General features: G+C 45.0%; 1 protein-coding gene across 1 annotated transcript in view; it reads left to right on the forward strand.

Annotated features, from left to right (window-relative positions):
- VWF (von Willebrand factor) overlaps window positions 1-19,094 on the forward strand; it is a 249,131-nt gene that overhangs the window by 37,751 nt on the left and 192,286 nt on the right. The window contains exons 7-11 of the mRNA XM_006128153.4: window positions 4,147-4,363; window positions 8,459-8,581; window positions 14,345-14,456; window positions 16,174-16,220; window positions 17,629-17,765. Coding sequence (XP_006128215.2) covers window positions 4,147-4,363; window positions 8,459-8,581; window positions 14,345-14,456; window positions 16,174-16,220; window positions 17,629-17,765 — 636 coding nt within the window. The remainder of the gene's footprint in view (window positions 1-4,146; window positions 4,364-8,458; window positions 8,582-14,344; window positions 14,457-16,173; window positions 16,221-17,628; window positions 17,766-19,094) is intronic.

Raw genomic sequence — 19,094 nt, forward strand, 5'->3', positions numbered from 1 at the left:
ATCAGCTTCCTTTAAACTTTTGTCAGGGAGGCTGAAAAGAGAGCAAAGAGATTCCCTATGGCTGGGTGACTAGGACACTGGGAACTGAAGCAAGTCTGAACTCTGCCTGATCGAACATGGAGAATAGTAATAGAGGTGTACTCTATTCTCTATACATGGAGAATAGTAATAAATATGCCAATATTCTTCCACAATTTGATCTGAGGAAGTGGGTCTGGCCCACAAAAGCTCATTACCTAATAAACCATCTTGTTAGTCTTTAAAGTGCTGCATAGTCCTGTTGCATGGTTTGGGAGGAAAAACTCCACTCTGAGTCAGGCAGAGCAGGGACTGGACCCTAGCTCTTGGATGCACACAGATTTTTGGGAAAACACTGGAAAGGTTTTGTTTTTGTTCCAGCGTGGAAACAAATTTTGAAATCTTACAAGTTACGGCTGTTCAGAATTGTTGCTATCTGTCAGGACTGAACACCTTCTGCTGAGTTTGAGGATTAGCCATGCCCAGCCTCTAGGCAGACTAATGAACTCAGCTGCATTGCATAGACCTGCCTGACTGGCTGAGGGGAGACAGCTGGCCTGCTTTTCAGCCAGCAGCAGCAGCTCACAGGGGGAGGGGATTAAAAATCCATGTGAAAATGTTATGGCTTGAGCCTCTTATGAGTTTCAGTCTAGCAGTTGTTGCTCATTCTTGCTCCTATCCCTATCTTGCTTCCTTACTCCAGAGCTGATACTTGGCCTCTACGCTGTTAGTTCTAATTACTGCCCTTTACTGAATGGAATTAGACCTGCATCAGCTGCAACTGCATCTTAGTCTGAATAATGTCCCTCCTGATAGAGAAAAGACAGTACTTGCTGATAGTAAGCAGGAAAAGACTGTTTTATTTAGGACAGGACCCAGACATGGTCATTCCCTGGTGCTCTCGATTTGTGCATCACATTGTCACCATCTCTGCCCTGCAAGCTTCTCCATGATGGTACGTGTCTCCATGTGCAAAGAGCAGCCTGAAGGCCCTCTGGTGTGACACCTAACTGATATTCTTTTTTAGTTCCAAGAGTAGAAGGCAGGGCCTTTGGAGCTGGAGAATTTATTTTCATATCTTGCTATCATAGTGAATATCTGAGAGGCCAGGGTGTGCCACATAGCTACAAGGGAGTGCTCCCAAGTGACCAAAGATTAGCTACAAACTCACAGTGATTCAGAAAATGGAGCTTTTGAGAATAATTTGCCCCCACATCTGTATTGCTTTTTGGCTGGATGCTGCAAATTCCGTACATATAAATAATTGTTAAATTTTCAGATTTAAACATCAATAATCAACAACAGTGATGCACTGGCAAGATGCATCAGAAGATGGAAAACATCAGTTATAATGTATTAAAGTCCTTGGAACATTTTGAGCATTGAGTTTAAATTAATCTCTCTCACACCACCAGCAGCTAAACATTTAAATAGGTCTGACTCAGATTAAGTATTTATTTATTGCTTCCTTGCATAGATTCATATTTTACTTGTGTATATATAATTAGTTAACCCACAGCCATTATGTCAATCATTGTTATTGAAACTGAAGGGTCGGAGTAACTCCCATGACTTCTCTGACATTTACTTATCTCCTAATCCTGCAGTGAAAATACAGGCTCTAGAAATATTAGAATTGGGCAATAGAGTATTAGATGATCCTTCTGCTTCTGGAATCTACAGATATCTATATAATTATGTTAATAAAAGTACAGTCTCCCCCACCCTACCCTAGGAATGAGGTCTGACTTGTCAGGTTATAATTAGGGATGTTAAAATTCATTTATTCAAGTAAACGTGTAACTGCTGAAAAACTGCCGTGGCTACACGTGGGGTGGGGGTGGGGGAATGACAGGCAGCTCCCTGGGAGCCAGTGTATGCCAGGAGCTGGCTTTTAAGCTGACCCCTAGGGATGTTTCACTGCATGAAATCTTAGCCGTTAAATGACTATCGTATAGCCCCAGGGGCAGGGCCAGCAGCCAGTGCTCTGCCAGCTCCACTCCCAGGAGGCCCGCTGCTGCCTCACTGTCAGAGGCGGCACGCGGGATGGTAAGGGGAGCTGGTCTGTGAGGGGAGCCAGTTTAAAAATCAGCCCCCTTGAGGACCAGCTGCCTACCACCCCATGCTGCTGCCTCTGATACAGCCAACACATTGAATCAGAGGCGCTGCTGTCTCTGATACAGAGGGAGCAGTGTGGGCTGGCAGCAGCCCTTGTGTGTGGGGGTGGGGAGGAGAGTTCTGAACTGCCTGTGGACAGAGGCCGCTGTTCACAGCAGGCCCAGGCTCACCATGGACAGAGGCAGCTCCATGGAATGCAGTGCATCCTCGGTAAGCAGGGAGCTCAGACTGTCCAAGGGCAGAGGCTACTTTGTGCAGCCTCCCCTGCCCTCCCTATGGGGAGGGACAGGCAGCACCGCGGAGGAGGTGCTACGGGGAACCAGCTTTTAAGCTGGCTGCCTCAAGCACCGGGCCCTGCCCCTTCCCACCACTGCTGTAGGAGGCAGCAGCAGGGGGGCAGGTGGGTCCACAGAGCTGGCAAATGAGGGAAACCTGCTTGAAATCCACCTCCCTGCACATATCAGTTCCAGCCTACCCTGTCAGAGGCAGCAGTCCAAGCCTTGGGGGAATGGAGGGGGGGGGAGGGGAAATGGATCCAGTGCTTGTGGGGAACTAGCTTTTAAGCCATCTCCTCATGGGCACTGGCTCCAGTTCCTTCCCTGCTGCCTTTGATACAGTGGCAACAAGAGGGGGAAATGTGTGTTGTCGACGGGATTAACCAATAAGTCGTCTACATGATGACATCTCTACTGGCCACCGTGAATACTGGGAGCCTGCATGTAACTATGAAGGTTAACTGATGAGTCCACATCACTGATGTACACAGTTACGCGTTCATATTCCTAATTATACTACAGATGCCATAATAGTCTGAATTCTGATAAACTCAAAGGTTTCATTAAAATAATAAGAATTAACCATTTTTTTCCATTGACTAAGTACAGCCATTGCAATAAGTGAATGTGTTCTTGTCCTGTAAATATGGCTGGGTTATTGCTTTTGGAATGTTGATTTTTGCATTTGCATCTTTGAGTCTTGAGCTTAGAACACTGAATTGTATAGCACATTTGGTTAGTTAAATCTTCTCATTGACTTTGATGGAGGTTATATCAGGCTGTTTGGATCCAGTCCAGTAAGAGAGAGAGAGATAGGCACATGCCTAACTTTAAGTTTGGGGATAATGCCATTGAAGTCAATGGAACTATGTTTATTTGCCCCAGCTGTGGTCCTGGCCCTTACTTTTTTTAAAGGAAAAACTGTTTAAGATCTCTCAACCTTTCTTAAATCTTGTTAACATTTTTAAAAGTTGGTGTCCAGTTAGCAACTTCATAGTTTCATTTGTGCTGCACACCTCGACCATGGGATCTTCCTGGTAATAGTAGGGAATTCTAGGCAGCCTCCTCCTTCAGCCATATCCCTGCCACTTGAGCTCAAGGTGAATCATTCTTAGAAGTACTGCATATTGGATACACTTCTGAGCAGGTCTAATTCTATACCATAAGGCACAGAGATATGTAGAGTGACTCTGAACCAGTATTTCCCTACATTTTCAGGTTGGCAGTCCTATATTTGAAGTATAAATCTTTTGTAACCCCCTTACTTTTACTATAAAAGTAAACACAAAATATTTCCATTACAACAATAAGCATATATCACTTATTTGTGTGTGTTTACATATCAGTCTTTTCTGTTCTCTGCCTGGGACAGGTAAGTGTTCAGTTTCCTGAGGGATGTAATAATTTGATATAATTCTGGTCATTGGGCTTGGTGAGGAGAGGGCTGGGTGGTGTTTATTGACCTGTGATGTACATTAAGTAAGACTACATGATCTTGTGATCCCTTCTGACCTATAATCTATGACACCATCACTCCAATACTTGACTTTGAAGGGTAAGAATGTGTGTGGAGTGGAGGAGTATTTGCTTTAGAGTATATTACAATTTTCAAAGCATCATGGTTTCCCAGATGGCTTTGTGTACAGATCATGACTCCCTGGTTGAAGAACACTGATCTAAGCATTTTGTAACAACATTTTGATTTTTTTTCTGCTCACTTGTTTTAATTATGCAGGATGTCATGGAAAGGTGCCAGCTGCTAAGGACGTCTTCCGTATTCTCCAGGTGCCACCATCGAGTTGATCCAGAGCCATTCATTGGTCTCTGTGAAGAAGACATGTGCACTTGTGCTCAGGACATGCACTGCCACTGCCCAACTTTCCTAGAGTATGCCAGGAGCTGCGCTCAGCAAGGAGTGATTGTGGATGGCTGGCCCAAAGACAGCTTGTGTAGTAAGTCTCTGTGGTAATGATTCCAAAGCTTCCCCTTCAGGATATTACTGCTTAACCTGCAGGTCTGTACGTTGTAGTCCAGAGGGGCTGTCAGAAAAAGTTTTCAATCCGGTGCTGGTTTATCAAGTGAGATTATTTTGTTTGCTCATTCTTTACTAGCTTGAATCTATTCTACAGGAGCTTCTATCCATGATGTCCAGTAGCAGTAGAGTGCTGCCAGCCATTAGCTTTGGGATGAGTTGGCTTGATTTCCAACTCTGGGTCTAGCCTGTTTTGACCAAGGAAGCACACTTTTATTAGGGACAGATGATAACACCCAGCAGGTCAAAGAAGCGGCTAAAAGTCGGTGAGTGCAGAGAGCGGAGGGAAACGATGAGAACTTGCTGTATTCCAGAACATCTCTTTCAGTTGCCAGTGGGGAGAGTTTGGTTAATAAACGAGGCAGAATTACTTCCTTGGGATGTGAGCCTTTTTTGCCCTGCATGTTGCTCACTTGTTATCACTAATACAAGGATGTGCACAATGATGCCACTCTGATCTGGTTATGCATTACATTCACACAACACTCTCCTTGCACTGGCAGAAATAACTACACAAGGCATGGGGAACAGTAAATCAAGTCCCTCGTTTGCCCTGGGGAAGGGCCAGAACCTTGTTCCATCCTGATCAGCAGCATTTGTTTTCTCCTATAGACCAAGGGAGCTCCTTTGTTTACGTTGAGGTGGAGGAGATAAGTGACAGTTTAGGTCACTGCACCTGTACCCCCATCTATGGTCTGGCAAGGACATCCACTCTAGTGTTTTACTACTTAGTTGTCACCTCAGTTGGGTGGAGACTGCCATCTTTCTCCCTTCTGACGTAGGTATTTCCAGGCTGAACAGCTTTCTGATTAGACTGTGAGTCCACTAGCAGTCTGTTTCCTTGCTTGCTCCTCAGAGATTAGTAACAGTGTAGCTGGCCACCGTTATGATTTACCAATCAGTTCTTATGCAAGCATATTTTATTCTTGTGGTAAAAGCAGTGCTGGGAAAACATATTCAAACTAATATGCTAATCAGCTTACTACTCCAACAGGGGCTGTGGCAGGTGATTAGTCTTTCAGAACTCACCAAATTGTCTCTTTTTGGTCACAAGTTCGTAACAGCCTCAGCTCAGAACTAGCGCATTCATGAAAAATTTTAGCCTATCCTTTCTATGATTCGGGGGTCTTTGATCAGGAGTTTCCAGGAGCAGCTAATTAGTAGACAATGTGTTATTCTCAAGGCACAGCTTCAAAAGGATGGACTAGGAGATGAGTCATTTACAATCTGTTTACACTAAGTATTTCCAATGAACTTCGCTTCCTCTTGTTCCAAAAAGCCTTTTGAAGTTTCTAGTCCTTTCCAGTCATTGCATTCCTCAGTCTCCCAATAACACATTAATTTTTTTGCATTTTTAGTACCATGGACCTCAAAGGCATTAAACGTAACTCGGTAAATTTTATCTTAATTCCACACTGTCTAGGATTAGTCAACTGTCTAAAAAAGTTTAGATTTATTTTTCTTCTGCTAATGAGGGCCCTATTGATGCCTTCTAGAGAGATGAGGCCTGTCCCGCGTATAGTCCCCATGGAAAGAGACCACTCTGTGCCCTAATCCTAATGCAGGACAATGTAGCACTTTAAAGACTAACAAGATGGTTTATTAGATGATGAGCTTTCGTGGGCCAGACCCACTTCCTCAGATCAAATAGTGGAAGAAAGTAGTCACAACCATATGTACCAAAGGATACAATTAAAAAAAATGAACAAATATGAAAAGGACAAATCACATTGCAGAACAGGAGGGGGATGCGGGGGGGGGGGGGGGGAGGAAGGAAGGTAAGTGTCTGTGAATTGATGATATTAGAGGTAGGGAGAGTGGGATGTTTGTGAGTTAATGGTATTAGAGGTGATAATTGGGGAAACTATCTTGATAATGGGTGAGATAGTTCAAATGTTTGTTGAGTCCTTTTTGGAAAGTGTCGAATTTTAACATGAATGACAGTTCAGAGGATTCCCTTTCAAGTGCAGATGTAAAAGGTCTTTGTAGCAGAATGCAGGTGGTTAAGTCATTGAGAGAGTGTCCTTTCTGGTTAAAGTGGCAAGAAACTGTTTTTTCTTTGTGATCTTGTCTGATATCTGTTTTGTGGGCATTAATCCTTTGGCGAAGTGTCTGAGATGTTTGTCCAATGTACATAGCAGACGGACACTTTCGGCACATGATAGCATAGATTATATTTCTGGATGCGCAGGAATATGTGTTCTTGATCTTATAACTCACTTGGTTAGGTCCAATAATGGTATCAGCAGAATGAATATGTGGACAAAGCTGGCAACGGGGTTTGTTGCAAGGGAAGGTACCAGGGTTGGTATTAGTGTGGTATGTCCTGTGGTGGTTGGTAAGAATCATCTTGAGGTTAGGTGGTTGTCTATAGGAGACTATGGGTCTGTCTCCCAGAGCCTCTTTGAGTATGGTATCCTGTTCCAATATAGGTTGTAGTTTATTGATAATGTGTTGGACAGGTTTAAGTTGGGGGTTGTAGGTGATGACAAGTGGTGTTCTATTGTTGGTTTTCTTGGGTCTGTCTTGAAGTAGATGGTTTCTAGGTATTCGTCTGGCTCTTTCAATTTGCTTTTTTATTTCTCTGGGTGGGTAGTTGAGGTTTATAAATGCTTGGTAGAGATCCTGAAGCTTCTGGTCTCTGTCAGTGGGATTAGAGCAGATGCGGTTGTATCGAAGGGCTTGGCTATAGACGATGGATCGTGTGGTGTGTTCTGGATGGGAGCTGGAAGCATGTAGGTAACTGTATGAGTCGGTGGGTTTTCTGTAGAGAGTGGTGTCTAATTTTCCATTGTTGATTTGTACGGTGGTGTCCAGGAAGTGGATCTCTCGTGTAGAATGGTCCAGGCTGAGGTTGATGGTGGGGTGTAGGTTGTTGAAATCTCTGTGGAATATCTCCAGTGTTTCTTGGCCATGCGTCCAGATCATAAAGATGTCATCGATGTACCGTAGGTAGAGGAGGGGTAAAAGGGGACGGGAGTTGAGGAAACCTTGTTCTAGGTCAGCCATAAAGATGTTAGCAAGTGGGTCTGGCCCACGAAAGCTCATCATCTAATAAACCATCTTGTTAGTCTTTAAAGTGCTACATTGTCCTGCATTTTGCTTCAGCTACCCCAGACTAACACGGCTACATCTCTATCACTAATCCTAATGTGAGGACATTGCTTTTTTTTGTGTTTATTTTTACTGAATATTGTGCCCCACAAAGAAACTCTGCTTGCATGGTGTAGTGTTGTCAGTGCAAACCAATGTAGTTATCACATGGCCATTTAATACAAGCATTATGGGGAAAATTGCCTGTGTCATGATGCGTATGTCCCACGAGTAAAGTCACTGGGAAGCAGAATTAACAGGAAATTTAATGATAGTTGATAAGAGAAGCCCTGGAGATGTGTGCATTCATGAACACATTCACACTGAGGCTGGGGCAGCTCCTAGCGGTATTCTGGGATTTCGAGGTCCCTCACCTGATTCACTTCTCTCTAGCAATACAAGGCATCAGTGCAACACAGTGAGTGAGCTGGGTACTGCAAGTCTTTTGGAGGAATATAACCTATTTGTGTGTGGCAAGCAGCTAAATAACATGGCAGGACTTTCCTCAGTGATGGATCACACATGGAGTCCACTCAGAATTGTCGTCACGTAATTTGCTTTCTTTCGGTGTATGATATAGGTTCTGTGAAAAAACACAGGTTTTTTTTCGTGTGCCTTAAACATGTATGTAGAACAAAGTGACAAGGTTGGTGAGGGAATATCTTTTACTGGACCATCTTCTGTTGGTGATATATACACGATTTCACTAGGGTCGTGTTCTTGTATAAATCAAAGTGGAAGATTCAACTGTCACATTAAGCAACAAAATTAACATCCATTAAATATTTTGTTCCCGAAAATGAAATAATTGATCAGAGTGGATCTGACCTCTTCTCTGACCCTGGTCGTTCATTTTATAGTAATTAAAGAGATTAACAGTTATTAAGGGATATATATTTCTAATTTTATTTAATTGTTTCAGGGCCGAGATGTCCAGTTGGCATGGAGTATATGGAGTGTGTGTCTCCTTGTGTCAAAACCTGCCAGAGTCTGAATATCAATGAAGTGTGTCAAGGACAATGTGCTGATGGCTGCAGCTGCCCTGGTAATTTATTTACTGATTTATTTACACAGAGGAACATTTGGCAGTGATGTTACCTATTTTATGAGAAGAAGAGAGCCAGTGTCTGTCTTCAAATGTTCCTGAAACCAGAAGCGCTTCTCTTTGTGCATGCCCTTAGAACAGGTCAGTTTCTATACTGCCTGTATGCTTCTCTATGAAAGGACTTCTATTTAAGTTCAGTTAAAAAAAATAAAGGCCTTTGTGAACAGGTCCTTCTTCCAGGCCTGGAGCTGTACCATGTGATGCCTAAAAATCTACAAAATGCTTCTCTATTCCTTTGGGTTAGAGCAATCCAACTCTCAGAAGAAGATATGGAGAAAATTAATCCTGAGGGGGTTCATTAAAGCAAAAAGGGGAAATATTTGACATTTCAGACTAGTGGATGCTTAGTGGTTTGCATATATGGGGTTAATTCTTCTTCCTGCCTTTTTCACACAAATTATTTACTTGACTTCAATGGGGCTACTTGCATGACTATATTGATCAGAACTTGGTCTATGTGGTTTTTCTGCCTTCCTCTAATATGCCCACCACTGACATCTGAAGAAATCTTTATCTCTGGCTGCAAAGACCACATTTCTCCCTCCTCTTGCTTCTCCCAGTGGGAATAGACTTGAGGTTCACGTTTAGAGTGTAGACTTCACTGTGGTGTTTAAAGACACATGTGTAACACTCTGCAGTAATTTACTCAATACCTCATGCAACTGGGTGAGCTTTAACATGTGGAAAATGTGCCTTTAGTTTCATGGGATGGTAGTGGCCACAATGCTAAAATTAGAGGGTGCCATCACCGTTCCATTTTAAATTGCTCTTTGCAGCTATTTTATACCTCAAATTGTTTCTGTTAGGATAAAGTTTTTTGACAGTACACAGCATGCCTAGAAAGATACCTATTGGAGGTGGCAGGGAATCTCTATGAACCAGTTAATTAACAGGCAAACTCCTATAGGCTGTGTTATACAGGAGGTGAGACTAGATCAGGCCTGGGCAAACTACGGCCCTCCAACCCATCAGATCTGTCCCGCAGGCTCCTCTGTTTGCCCTGCAGCCCATGGCTGCTGGGATTCCTTCTGGTTTCAAAACTTGGAGGGGAGGAGGAAAGTTTCAGGAGCCGCTCCACCCCCAGCATGATTCCATTGGCTGGTTTCTGGCCAATGGGCCAAAATAAAAGGCAGCCAGGAAGAACCATGCCCCCTCTCCTCGGCTCAGTTATTCAATGAAGCACATGGCCAGGCAAGCAGGCAGGCTGGCTGGCTGGGAAACGTTTTAAGTTCTGCAAGTCGTAGCTCTGCAGGCAGGCTGGCTGGTTTGTCTGCTGGCTGGTAAGTCTCCTGGCCATAGTCCGCCTCTAGCACCCCATCCCTGCCCCAATCCTCCGCCACCTCCTGCTCAACAAACCCAAACTCACTGTCCCCCTCTTACAACTATACCCCCTCCCAGATCTGGCACCCCAATCTCCTGCCTCAGATCACAATCCCCTTCTATCGTAGGTCACATCCTAAACTCCGGCACTCCAGTCCCCTGCCCTAGGTCACAACCACCTCCTTTACCCAAACTCCCTCCCAGACTTCAGTCTCCCTCCTGCACTCCAATCTTTTATCCCAAGCTCCCCTCTGCACTCAACCTTCATCCCAGACCCCACATCTCCATTAATATCATGGAAGAGTGAGGCTCTTGACCACTTTCCAAATTTTTGGAATGGCTCCCTCTCAAAAATTAATGCCCACCCCTGGACTAGATGATCACAATGCCCCTTGGGATCTTAAAATTTATGAATCTCTGAATCCCTGCTACTCAACCTCACACTTTCCTTCCTCACCCTGGACAAGCTTTGTGTCTGGAAATAGAATCCTAGGGCTGGAAGAGACCTCAGGAGTTCATAGAGTCCAACCATCTGCCCAAAGCAGAACCAACCCGAACTAAACCATCCCATCCAGGGCTTTGTCAAGCTGGGACTTAAAAACCTCTAGGGAGGGAGATTCCACAACCTCCCTAGAGAACCTATACCAATGCTTCACAAACCTCAGTATAGTTCCTTTTTGTAAGGCATGCCGTCACCATGTTAGCCTTTCAGATCTACACACTTTCCTCTGGTCCGATAGCTAGTATTTATCCCTTTTGCCGGTACTCGGGATGGGCGCTGCTCAGCACTCTCTTCCTGCAGCCGCAATGCTTCTGAACTTTTCATCTTGTCTACCAAGCGGCTTGTACAATTCCAAAGACAACTGTGTAAGGAACTCAGATGATGGCGGGCTGCACGGGTTATTAGAGCATTCTTGGGACCTGATCTACATTATGGTATTAGATTGATGCAAAGTGGTTTATGTCCACCCAACTCAGTAAGCAGCTAACTAAAATGTCACCCCCACCCACGTCACCTGCTCAGTGTTCCCACTTAAGAACTGCACCTCTGCGAGAGGCATAGAGTTAGGTCAATGCATTTTCAGTGTAGACACTGTTGCTTATATCTACTGTTGCTTTGCCTCTAATTATAAACACTAAGGCTGCGTCTACACTGGCACATTCTCACACAAAAACTCTTTTGCGGAAGAGTTCTTCTGCAAAAACTCTTCCAGAAGAGAGCGTCTACACTGGCATTTGCTTTTGCACAAGAGATGTGCTTTTGTGCAAGAGCATCCATGCCAGTGTAGACGGTCTCTTGTGCAAGAAAGCTCTGATGGCCATTTTAAACATAGGGCTTTCTTGCACAAGAAATTCATGTTGCTTGTCTACACTGGCCTCTTCTGGAAGAGCTCTTGCGCAAAAGGGCTTCTTCCTGAGTGGGAGTGTCAGAGTTCTCACGCAAGGAGCCCTGATTTTATACATTAGAATATCAGTTTACTTGCGCAAGAACGTGCCAGTGTAGACACAGCCTAAAGTTATGTCTATACTGTGGGTGTTTTGCAGAAGAGGAAATGCAAATGGAGTGCTTATTTGCATATCGTGTGCTCTCATTTGCGTATCTTCTTCCGATCCTTTTTTCAGAAGGGGTTGTTGGGATAAAAAGCCCTGTGTAGACGGGCCATTTGTCAGAAAAAAACCCTTTTGTGCAAGAGCCTGTAAACCTCCTTTTTTGAGGAACAAGGGCTCTTGCGCAAAGAGTTTTTCCCCAACAAATCTCCCCGTCTACACAGAGCTTTTTATCGCAAAAACGTCTTCCACAAAAAGGATCAGAAGAAGATATGCAAATGAGAGAGTGAGATATGCAAATGAGCACTCCATTTTCATTTCTTCCTCCACAAAACACCCGCACTGTAGACATAGCCTAAGTGGGCTGGCCTGGCTAATGCTGGGATGGGTTCTTCAAAAGCAGAGGCTGGGTTAGGCTAGTCCTTAGAACAACAGGTACTGCTGAGTCTGTCCTCTGCCCTGCCCTGCCTCACAAAAACTGGCCTATACCTGCATCGTGGTGTTAACACCACAGTGAACTGGAATACAACAATAAATCCACTTTGGAGCTGGCTGATTTCCTCTTGCTCCCATCCCCTCCCAACACAGATAGGGTAGGGAGGAACCAAGAGAGTGGCATCTGAGCTGTGAAGTACTGCTGCTATGCTGCTTCACAGCTGGTTGTTTCAAATGCAGTAGAACCTCAGCTGCGAACATCTCAGCAATGGCTGTTGTTTGTACCTCTGGCACGTTTAACTGAACCAAAATGTATGGTGGTTCTTTAAAAAGTTTTCAAGTGAACATGGATTTCATAGGCACTCACGCTGCGGGTGCTCAGCACTCCCTGGCAGCCAAGCTCCCCTTCTAAGCCTTCCCCTCAGGGCCTCTTGTCTGCTGGCATCTCCATGGACTAACTCCTTCCCATCCCTCCCAGTGCTGCCTGCCTGCCACCAGACAGCTGTTTTGTGGCATTTGGGATGTTCAGGAAGAGAAAGGGCACACAGCGTGCTTGGGAGCAGTGGTGAAGAAGGGGGTGAAATGACGGTGAGGTGGGGGGGCTTTGGGGAAAGATTGGAGGTTGGGGTGGGGCCATAGATGGAGGAGGGCATCAAGACCCTCCTGGCTAGAGAGGAAAGTGGTCACCTATGATTGACTTAATATAGCCTTGAAAATGTGCTGTCCTGAGGAAAAATGCTGCTTTTAACCATTTAAATTTAAAAGAAACAAGTACAGAAACAGTTTCTACTTTGTCAAACATCCTAAATGTTTCCCTTTTTTATTAGTAGCTTATGTTTAACACACCAGGGTACTGTTTTGGGGGAGCAACATTTTTTTTGCCTTAGCTGCTTGATTGCGTAATTTTGGTTCTAAAGGAGGTGTGTGATTAACTGATCAGTCCCTAACTCTGGTGTTTTCTGAGGTTACACTGTAGCTTCTCTGGTGAGGAGACAGGGGAGAGGAGAGTGCAGAGGAATGGAACTGTAAGAGGGGAAAGGGAAGGGTGCTGGAGAGTGAGAATGGCAAAGTGTGTGGCAGGGAGAGAAAAAGAAGAAAGACTTCAAAATACGGGTTCGTTTCAGTGCAGCGTTGGTGATGGGGAATTTTACGTGAGTTTCCTACTATGACGTATCCAAGAAGGATCCGACAAAGTGTGCGGCTAGGGAATCTGCTCAAGATGGAACTTGAGAGGATTTTACCAGTGTTTTTCTTTCCTGCTCCAGCCTAGCCTAGCCTCTGCTCCAAGAGAAAAAGGAGCCAGTTCAAATTGGGCACCTCATAGTTGTTTTAATATTTAAAGAATAGTTGTTTTTGCCAGGAAAAGACAGACGTTCCATTTTCTCTTGGGAAAGCCCAGCTGCTTTTAAATGTACAGGTCGCCGTTTAATTTCTCACTGGGATGGACTTCTTGGAAACAAATGGAGGGATGGGATGTGTCGTCTAGTTGTGAGCATAGGACTCTGGAAGCCAGAAATCCTTTGCTCCATTCCTGGCTTTTCATTGTGTAACCTGTCTGTTCCTCAGTTTATCCATCCATAGCATGGGCATAATAATCCTTTAAAGGGCTCTAGGGGGCCATAACCCTTTCATTCCTGATTTGCTGTGTGAGTGACAGGGGGAAGGAGTTGACTCTGGTTCTGTTCCTCTCACAGGCCAGCATGTTGCACTCAGCTTCCTTCTACAGCTTGTTAGCTGAGACAACTGCATTTCCCATCTTGGCCAGCCAGCAAAACTGCAGGCTCTCACTGTTTTCCTGCTGTTCACCAGCTTGCTCCTCCACCCCCTAGCCCACTCATCTTTCCCCAGCTGTTACTATGTCCTCTCCCCTGGCTATGGTCTCCCTACTCGCCTCTCTGCCCCCATTGAAATCCTGGTAAAGACTTGGGACACTGGTCCAGGGTCTACCACCCAATGGTGACAGCACATATGGGGCCATGGCTTGTTATGTTTAGATTACAGCTTCCAAGCTAGCCCTGATCATAAACATTCCAGTGCAGGTTTGGGCCTGGATTTTTTCTCTCTTCCTCTTCTCCCACACGCTAGCATTGGAGGTGGCTCAACATAGATTTCTGGCTTGAGCTCACCCTCCCTCCCACCCCATCCTGGGATCGATTGTGCAGCATGGCTTAAAAAGGATGTCTACAGGGCTTCCAGAAATGCATAATTCAGCACATTTGCAGGTATAAGCCATAACTGAATGAAACTCATTATCACTTCGTATAAGGTTCTTTGGACAGTCCCAGCCCTTTTCACTTAGCTCTGTGAGTGACCTTGAATGGCAATGCACATGAAATTTTGTCAAGAGTGGATCTAATATGTGTGTTTCTTTTGATTTTTGCCATTGCCTGAACTATCCAGTGGGGAAGCTACTTGATGGTGATAGCTGCGTTGACCACTCCGAGTGTTCCTGCGTACATTCTGGCATGCGCTATCCTCCTGGCTCCTCCATCTCCCAGGACTGCAACTCATGGTAAATACAATGATGAGGTATTGATGTGAGCCAGGCTGCTGTCGATAAGAACTGCTCTTCAGTTTTGTGCACTTCCCCCACTTTTTCTTTCTTTTAATTGGCAAATGTCCAATCTCAGATTTGGAAGTGCCAGCCTCTTCTCAGAAGCGAGCTAATCATAAAAACTAACTCAACTCTATTTCCATAGCGGTATTCAAGCTAATAGAACTATGTAAGGGATATAGTCTTTCATGCAGTAGAAAAATATTTGTTTCCTGAATAACACAAGCTTGCAAACTAAACTCCCAGTTCCAGCTAGTTTTGGAGAGCAGAGTTTTGTTTTGACTTACATTTGTTTAACTTCCCTTGAATCTAGTTCAAAATATCCTTTGAGAAGAGCCAGTTCAGACAAATTCATGCCGGACAGAACAAAGCCATTATATTGCCCCTCCCCAGTTTGGTAGCCCTAGACAACCTTCTTCTTTCATATCTACTCTGAACACCATCCTGTGAGGGACTTGAGTTACCCAAGTAGGGGGGAGAGAATGAGCAATGTATCCTGAGGGTGTGTGTGTGTGTGTGTGTGTGTAGGTGAAGGTGTAGTTAGGAGAACAATGCTCAGATGTTTCCAGTCAGACAGCAGAAGAGGGAACCTAATATGTGACCCAGCCAGAGCCATAATGCAATAATTCAGGACACTTTTTGTACATATCACTGCTACCCATAAGAAGTAAATCATCCTCCATTCCATATGCCAGTGGTGCATGAGCAATGACCATCAGGTTATCACTTCATCCTCTCACTAGTGGGATGGAGTCCCATGAAGTTAGGGCCTTCTGTAGCTCTAGCTTGGACAGCATTGTCCAAATCACCCTGCCCTGGAGAGACTAGTCCAGTAAAATAGACTTCATCCTTGGTAAATATTTCCTGCTATTCAGCCTAAATATGCCCTTGCTGAATATTGTATCATGGAACCTCTCACTTATATCACTCTACATAATTCAACTCGTGCCAGAGGGAGTACAAGGGATGGGCTAAGTGATAAAATAAGAACCAACCAACCCCTCTCCATGCTCTTTTTAGAAGTTGTGAAGCTTGCAGGCATTGTGCCACATAGTCCCAAGCACATTAGCAACAGCCACTGGTGTGCCTTGACTAACCCAATCCAGACGGCCATCCACACGCCTGGTGGAAAGAAATATTATTGCTCTCTTCCGCTCACACACAAGAAAGGTTTTTTATAGTTAAAAAAAGCAAGTGCAAGGGTTTCAGTGAACATCCTACCCCAACCTTGAGGCCTTCAGGAGAACATATGTGACAGCTAAAATATGCAGATGGCTTGGGGAAAAAAGAGAAAGAGTTCTATACTTTTATAACCATGCTGATTTGTAGATTTTAAGGCCAGAATGGACCATTTGGATGATCTCCTCTTGACCTTCTATATAACACAGGCCATAGAACTTCCTCATAATGATTCATAGAACTTGTCTTTTAGGGAAAACAAACAAACAATATTACAGTTTGGTACTGCATGATTTACAAGGGGTTAGTTAGATGGAGTATGTGTGGAAGATGCATATGCTAAAAAGCAGTATTGAGTGGAGGTGTCAGGGATGTGGGGGGAAATGATTGGTTTAATTTTTCTGAAGCGGGATCTTAGCTTTCAACTGTTTTGGGACATGCTACAGTAAGAGATGTGAAATCATGCACTCTGACTTTTTAACAATACTTTTCCTAGCATTTGTCGACGTGGCATCTGGATCTGCAGCAACGAGGAGTGCCCAGGTATACTGACTCTTGTGCTCCGCAAAAGTATGTGAACTTTGCCTAGATCAGTCCCACGCATGGATGAGTACAGCGAGAGAATCATAGAATACTAGAACTGGAAGGGACCTCAAGAGATTATCAAGTCCAGTCTCCTGAGAATCTGTGTCCTTGTTTCGAGCTCTAGCTGCAAGTCAAGATCATGTTTCAGGAGTTCAGGATCCATAAGATAATTCAGACTGTGCAGATTTGCTTTTGTGTGGCTATGTAAACTCCTGTTTAGGGAGGAAAGCATGAGTTCCCTTTCCATTGCTTTTCTTGTCATGTTGTAGGAGAGCTATAGTTTCAGAGTATTAGCACTCAGGAAGGCGCCGTGTTTGTCATAAATATTATGCCAGTCAAAATCTGTTCTTGGTTGCAGCCTTTTTGTTTTTATTGAGATTATAGGGGTGAATTGGTATGTGTGGAGCAAAGGCCTGCAGCTAGAATGGAGTTTAAAATTCTGCTACTGCAGAGCACGGAATAGAATCCAGCTCTGTCTTTGAGGTGAATTGGCTTTGCAGGATGAACAGGAATCTCCCTTCAGCAACTCAAATATAACTCATTGGTCAACTAATGGAGGACAGGCTGAGGAGTAGACATGTATAGCTAATGTGTACATGGCCACTTGTATAAAAATGTACATTCAGGCCATATATATTCTGAAGATGTGCCTTTTCTCCCACTCATTATATGTGGCTTGTCATTTTAGGCTCAGCACCTGCCATTTGTTCTGGCCTGCAGAGAGAAATTCTGATCTTGGTACATCATGTTCACTGGGATTGCCCTGCCACCCATTTCACTTTCTTTACATAGATGTTATAAATGTTTTGGAAGGTCTCTCTGTGCTTGGGAGTTTGGCAAAAATATCCCCCTTCCTCTCCCTCCTCTGTCAGGCCTGCTCCCCTTGCCTTCATTGGGGCTACATGAGGTTTGGGGGCTTGGCCCCATGAAATAACTTGCTTAGATATAAGAGCTTTGGTGCAGGGAACACGTCTTTCCTAACAGGCTTTTGCACTGGTGTAAGTAAGATAATTAGGTAAATTGGTACAACTTGGTGTGTGTGAACAAGGCCATACTAGTGGTTGCGTAACCACACTGAAGTCCCTGGTTCCGCTTGTACCCCACTTAAAGTCCTAGTAAAGAGTCATTTAGAAGGCTTGGGCTGGTTTCCTGTGTAAGGCTGAGCTTCAGCCTGTGTGAGGAAATCTTGAACTATGGTCTTCCTAGCTTTGGCTGGAGCCCTCACTTCCAGTGGGATGAACCATGCTGCCACTACTATCCAGCCTTTTAGAAGCAGTGAGTTTGGCACACCTGTTCAGTGCTGTATGCCTCTGAAAAAGCAGGAATTTGCTCAGTGATCTGACTGTCTTCCCTTGGTATTTTTCAGGAGAATGTTTGGTCACGGGCCAATCTCATTTCAAAAGTTTTGACAACAAGTATTTCACCTTCAGTGGGATCTGCCAATACTTATTTGCCAAAGACTGTGAGGAGAACTCTTTTTCCATCATCATAGAGACAGTCCAGGTAACAGTGCCCTTCCTGTAGCTATGTGTTGAAGGAGTGGATGAATAGAGCTTTCTATAAACATAAGGCATTTTCCTATGAAAATTAGCTAGAATCTTTTTTCTGAATTAACATGTTTTGCTGCCTCTCCTTTAACCCCAGTCTGTAGATTCAATTTCACAGTGAGACTGAATTGTCTCTCTGGAGTTTTGCCAAGTTAGTATATTAATATGAGAGATGAGAGGGCGTGCCCCAACACTCTGAGCTGTTTCAACTGCTTGCTCCATGTTTGCCCTGGGCATGTGCTTCCTCAGAATCTGAGAGACATAGAATGGTATTGTCACCCTAATAGTCTGGAGTTCGGTCTCACGCGGTCATATTGGCTAATAAGTTACATTGCTCCCTAGTTCCTCAGCCCCTTTCAATTTCTTCACTCTGCCACCTGCTGCAGAGAGAATGGCAAGGCCTCAGTTTCAGGGCAGGAAATGGAGATAGGCAAAGAGAAATGGAAAGGGTATGTGGCAGCCTGTGAGGGTTTATGGTCCTGGAGTAGGCTTGTAGAGACTGCAGCCCAGCCATTAGGGCACCTGAAGCCCATCTGGAGTCAGCCTGGAGAGTGGACTGATTGGAGCACCTGCCACCAGTTAAGGCTATGGGTACACAATACAAACCTTCCCTCAGGCATGGCAGAGGGGAGGAGAAAAGGAACAGAGCAGAGCGCCCACACCTGAGGCAGCCAGCAACAGGGCGTGTTCCAAGGCTTCAGGGAGGAGGTACCCAGGAAGGGTTGGGGAAGTAGCCCAGGGAGGGGGCCACTATTCAGTGGGGCAAGGGCCATGCCTCACAGCCCACTTGGGGCTATTGGCCTCCCCCTAGGGCCCTGGACTGGAACCCGGAGCAAGTGGGTGGGACCGGGTTCCCCCCCCAACTTCTTCCTCCTGTCTGGTGGGCTGCCAGTAAGAAAAGGAAAGACCTTGTGGGCTAACAGAGGGGCGGACCTCCAGAAACCCTGGACTGACCGATGATGAAAAGGGCACACTCGTGCCTTCTTGGCAGTGGTCGGGACACCAGTGGTAGGGACCTGTGAGGTGCATGCAAAGGCCTGCCAGGAAGCGTGGGACCCAGGAGTCTTAGCCCAGACTTGCCACAGGTGCCAGGGCATATTGGAACAGGGAATGGCCACCCTGGAAGGATGCCAGCAGAGTGCTGTAAGGGAGTTTTGCATAAGGCGCAGTAAAAAAGGGATGGGAGTTGGTGAGAGAATTGAGGGAGTGGGACACAGGACAGGGAAAGCCCAGGAACTTGCTGAGGGAGGTGAGACTATACAATTGAGGGATGGCAGAGAAGAGG

Source organism: Pelodiscus sinensis, chromosome 1 (assembly GCF_049634645.1).
Source record: "Pelodiscus sinensis isolate JC-2024 chromosome 1, ASM4963464v1, whole genome shotgun sequence".
NCBI lineage: Eukaryota > Metazoa > Chordata > Testudines > Trionychidae > Pelodiscus > Pelodiscus sinensis.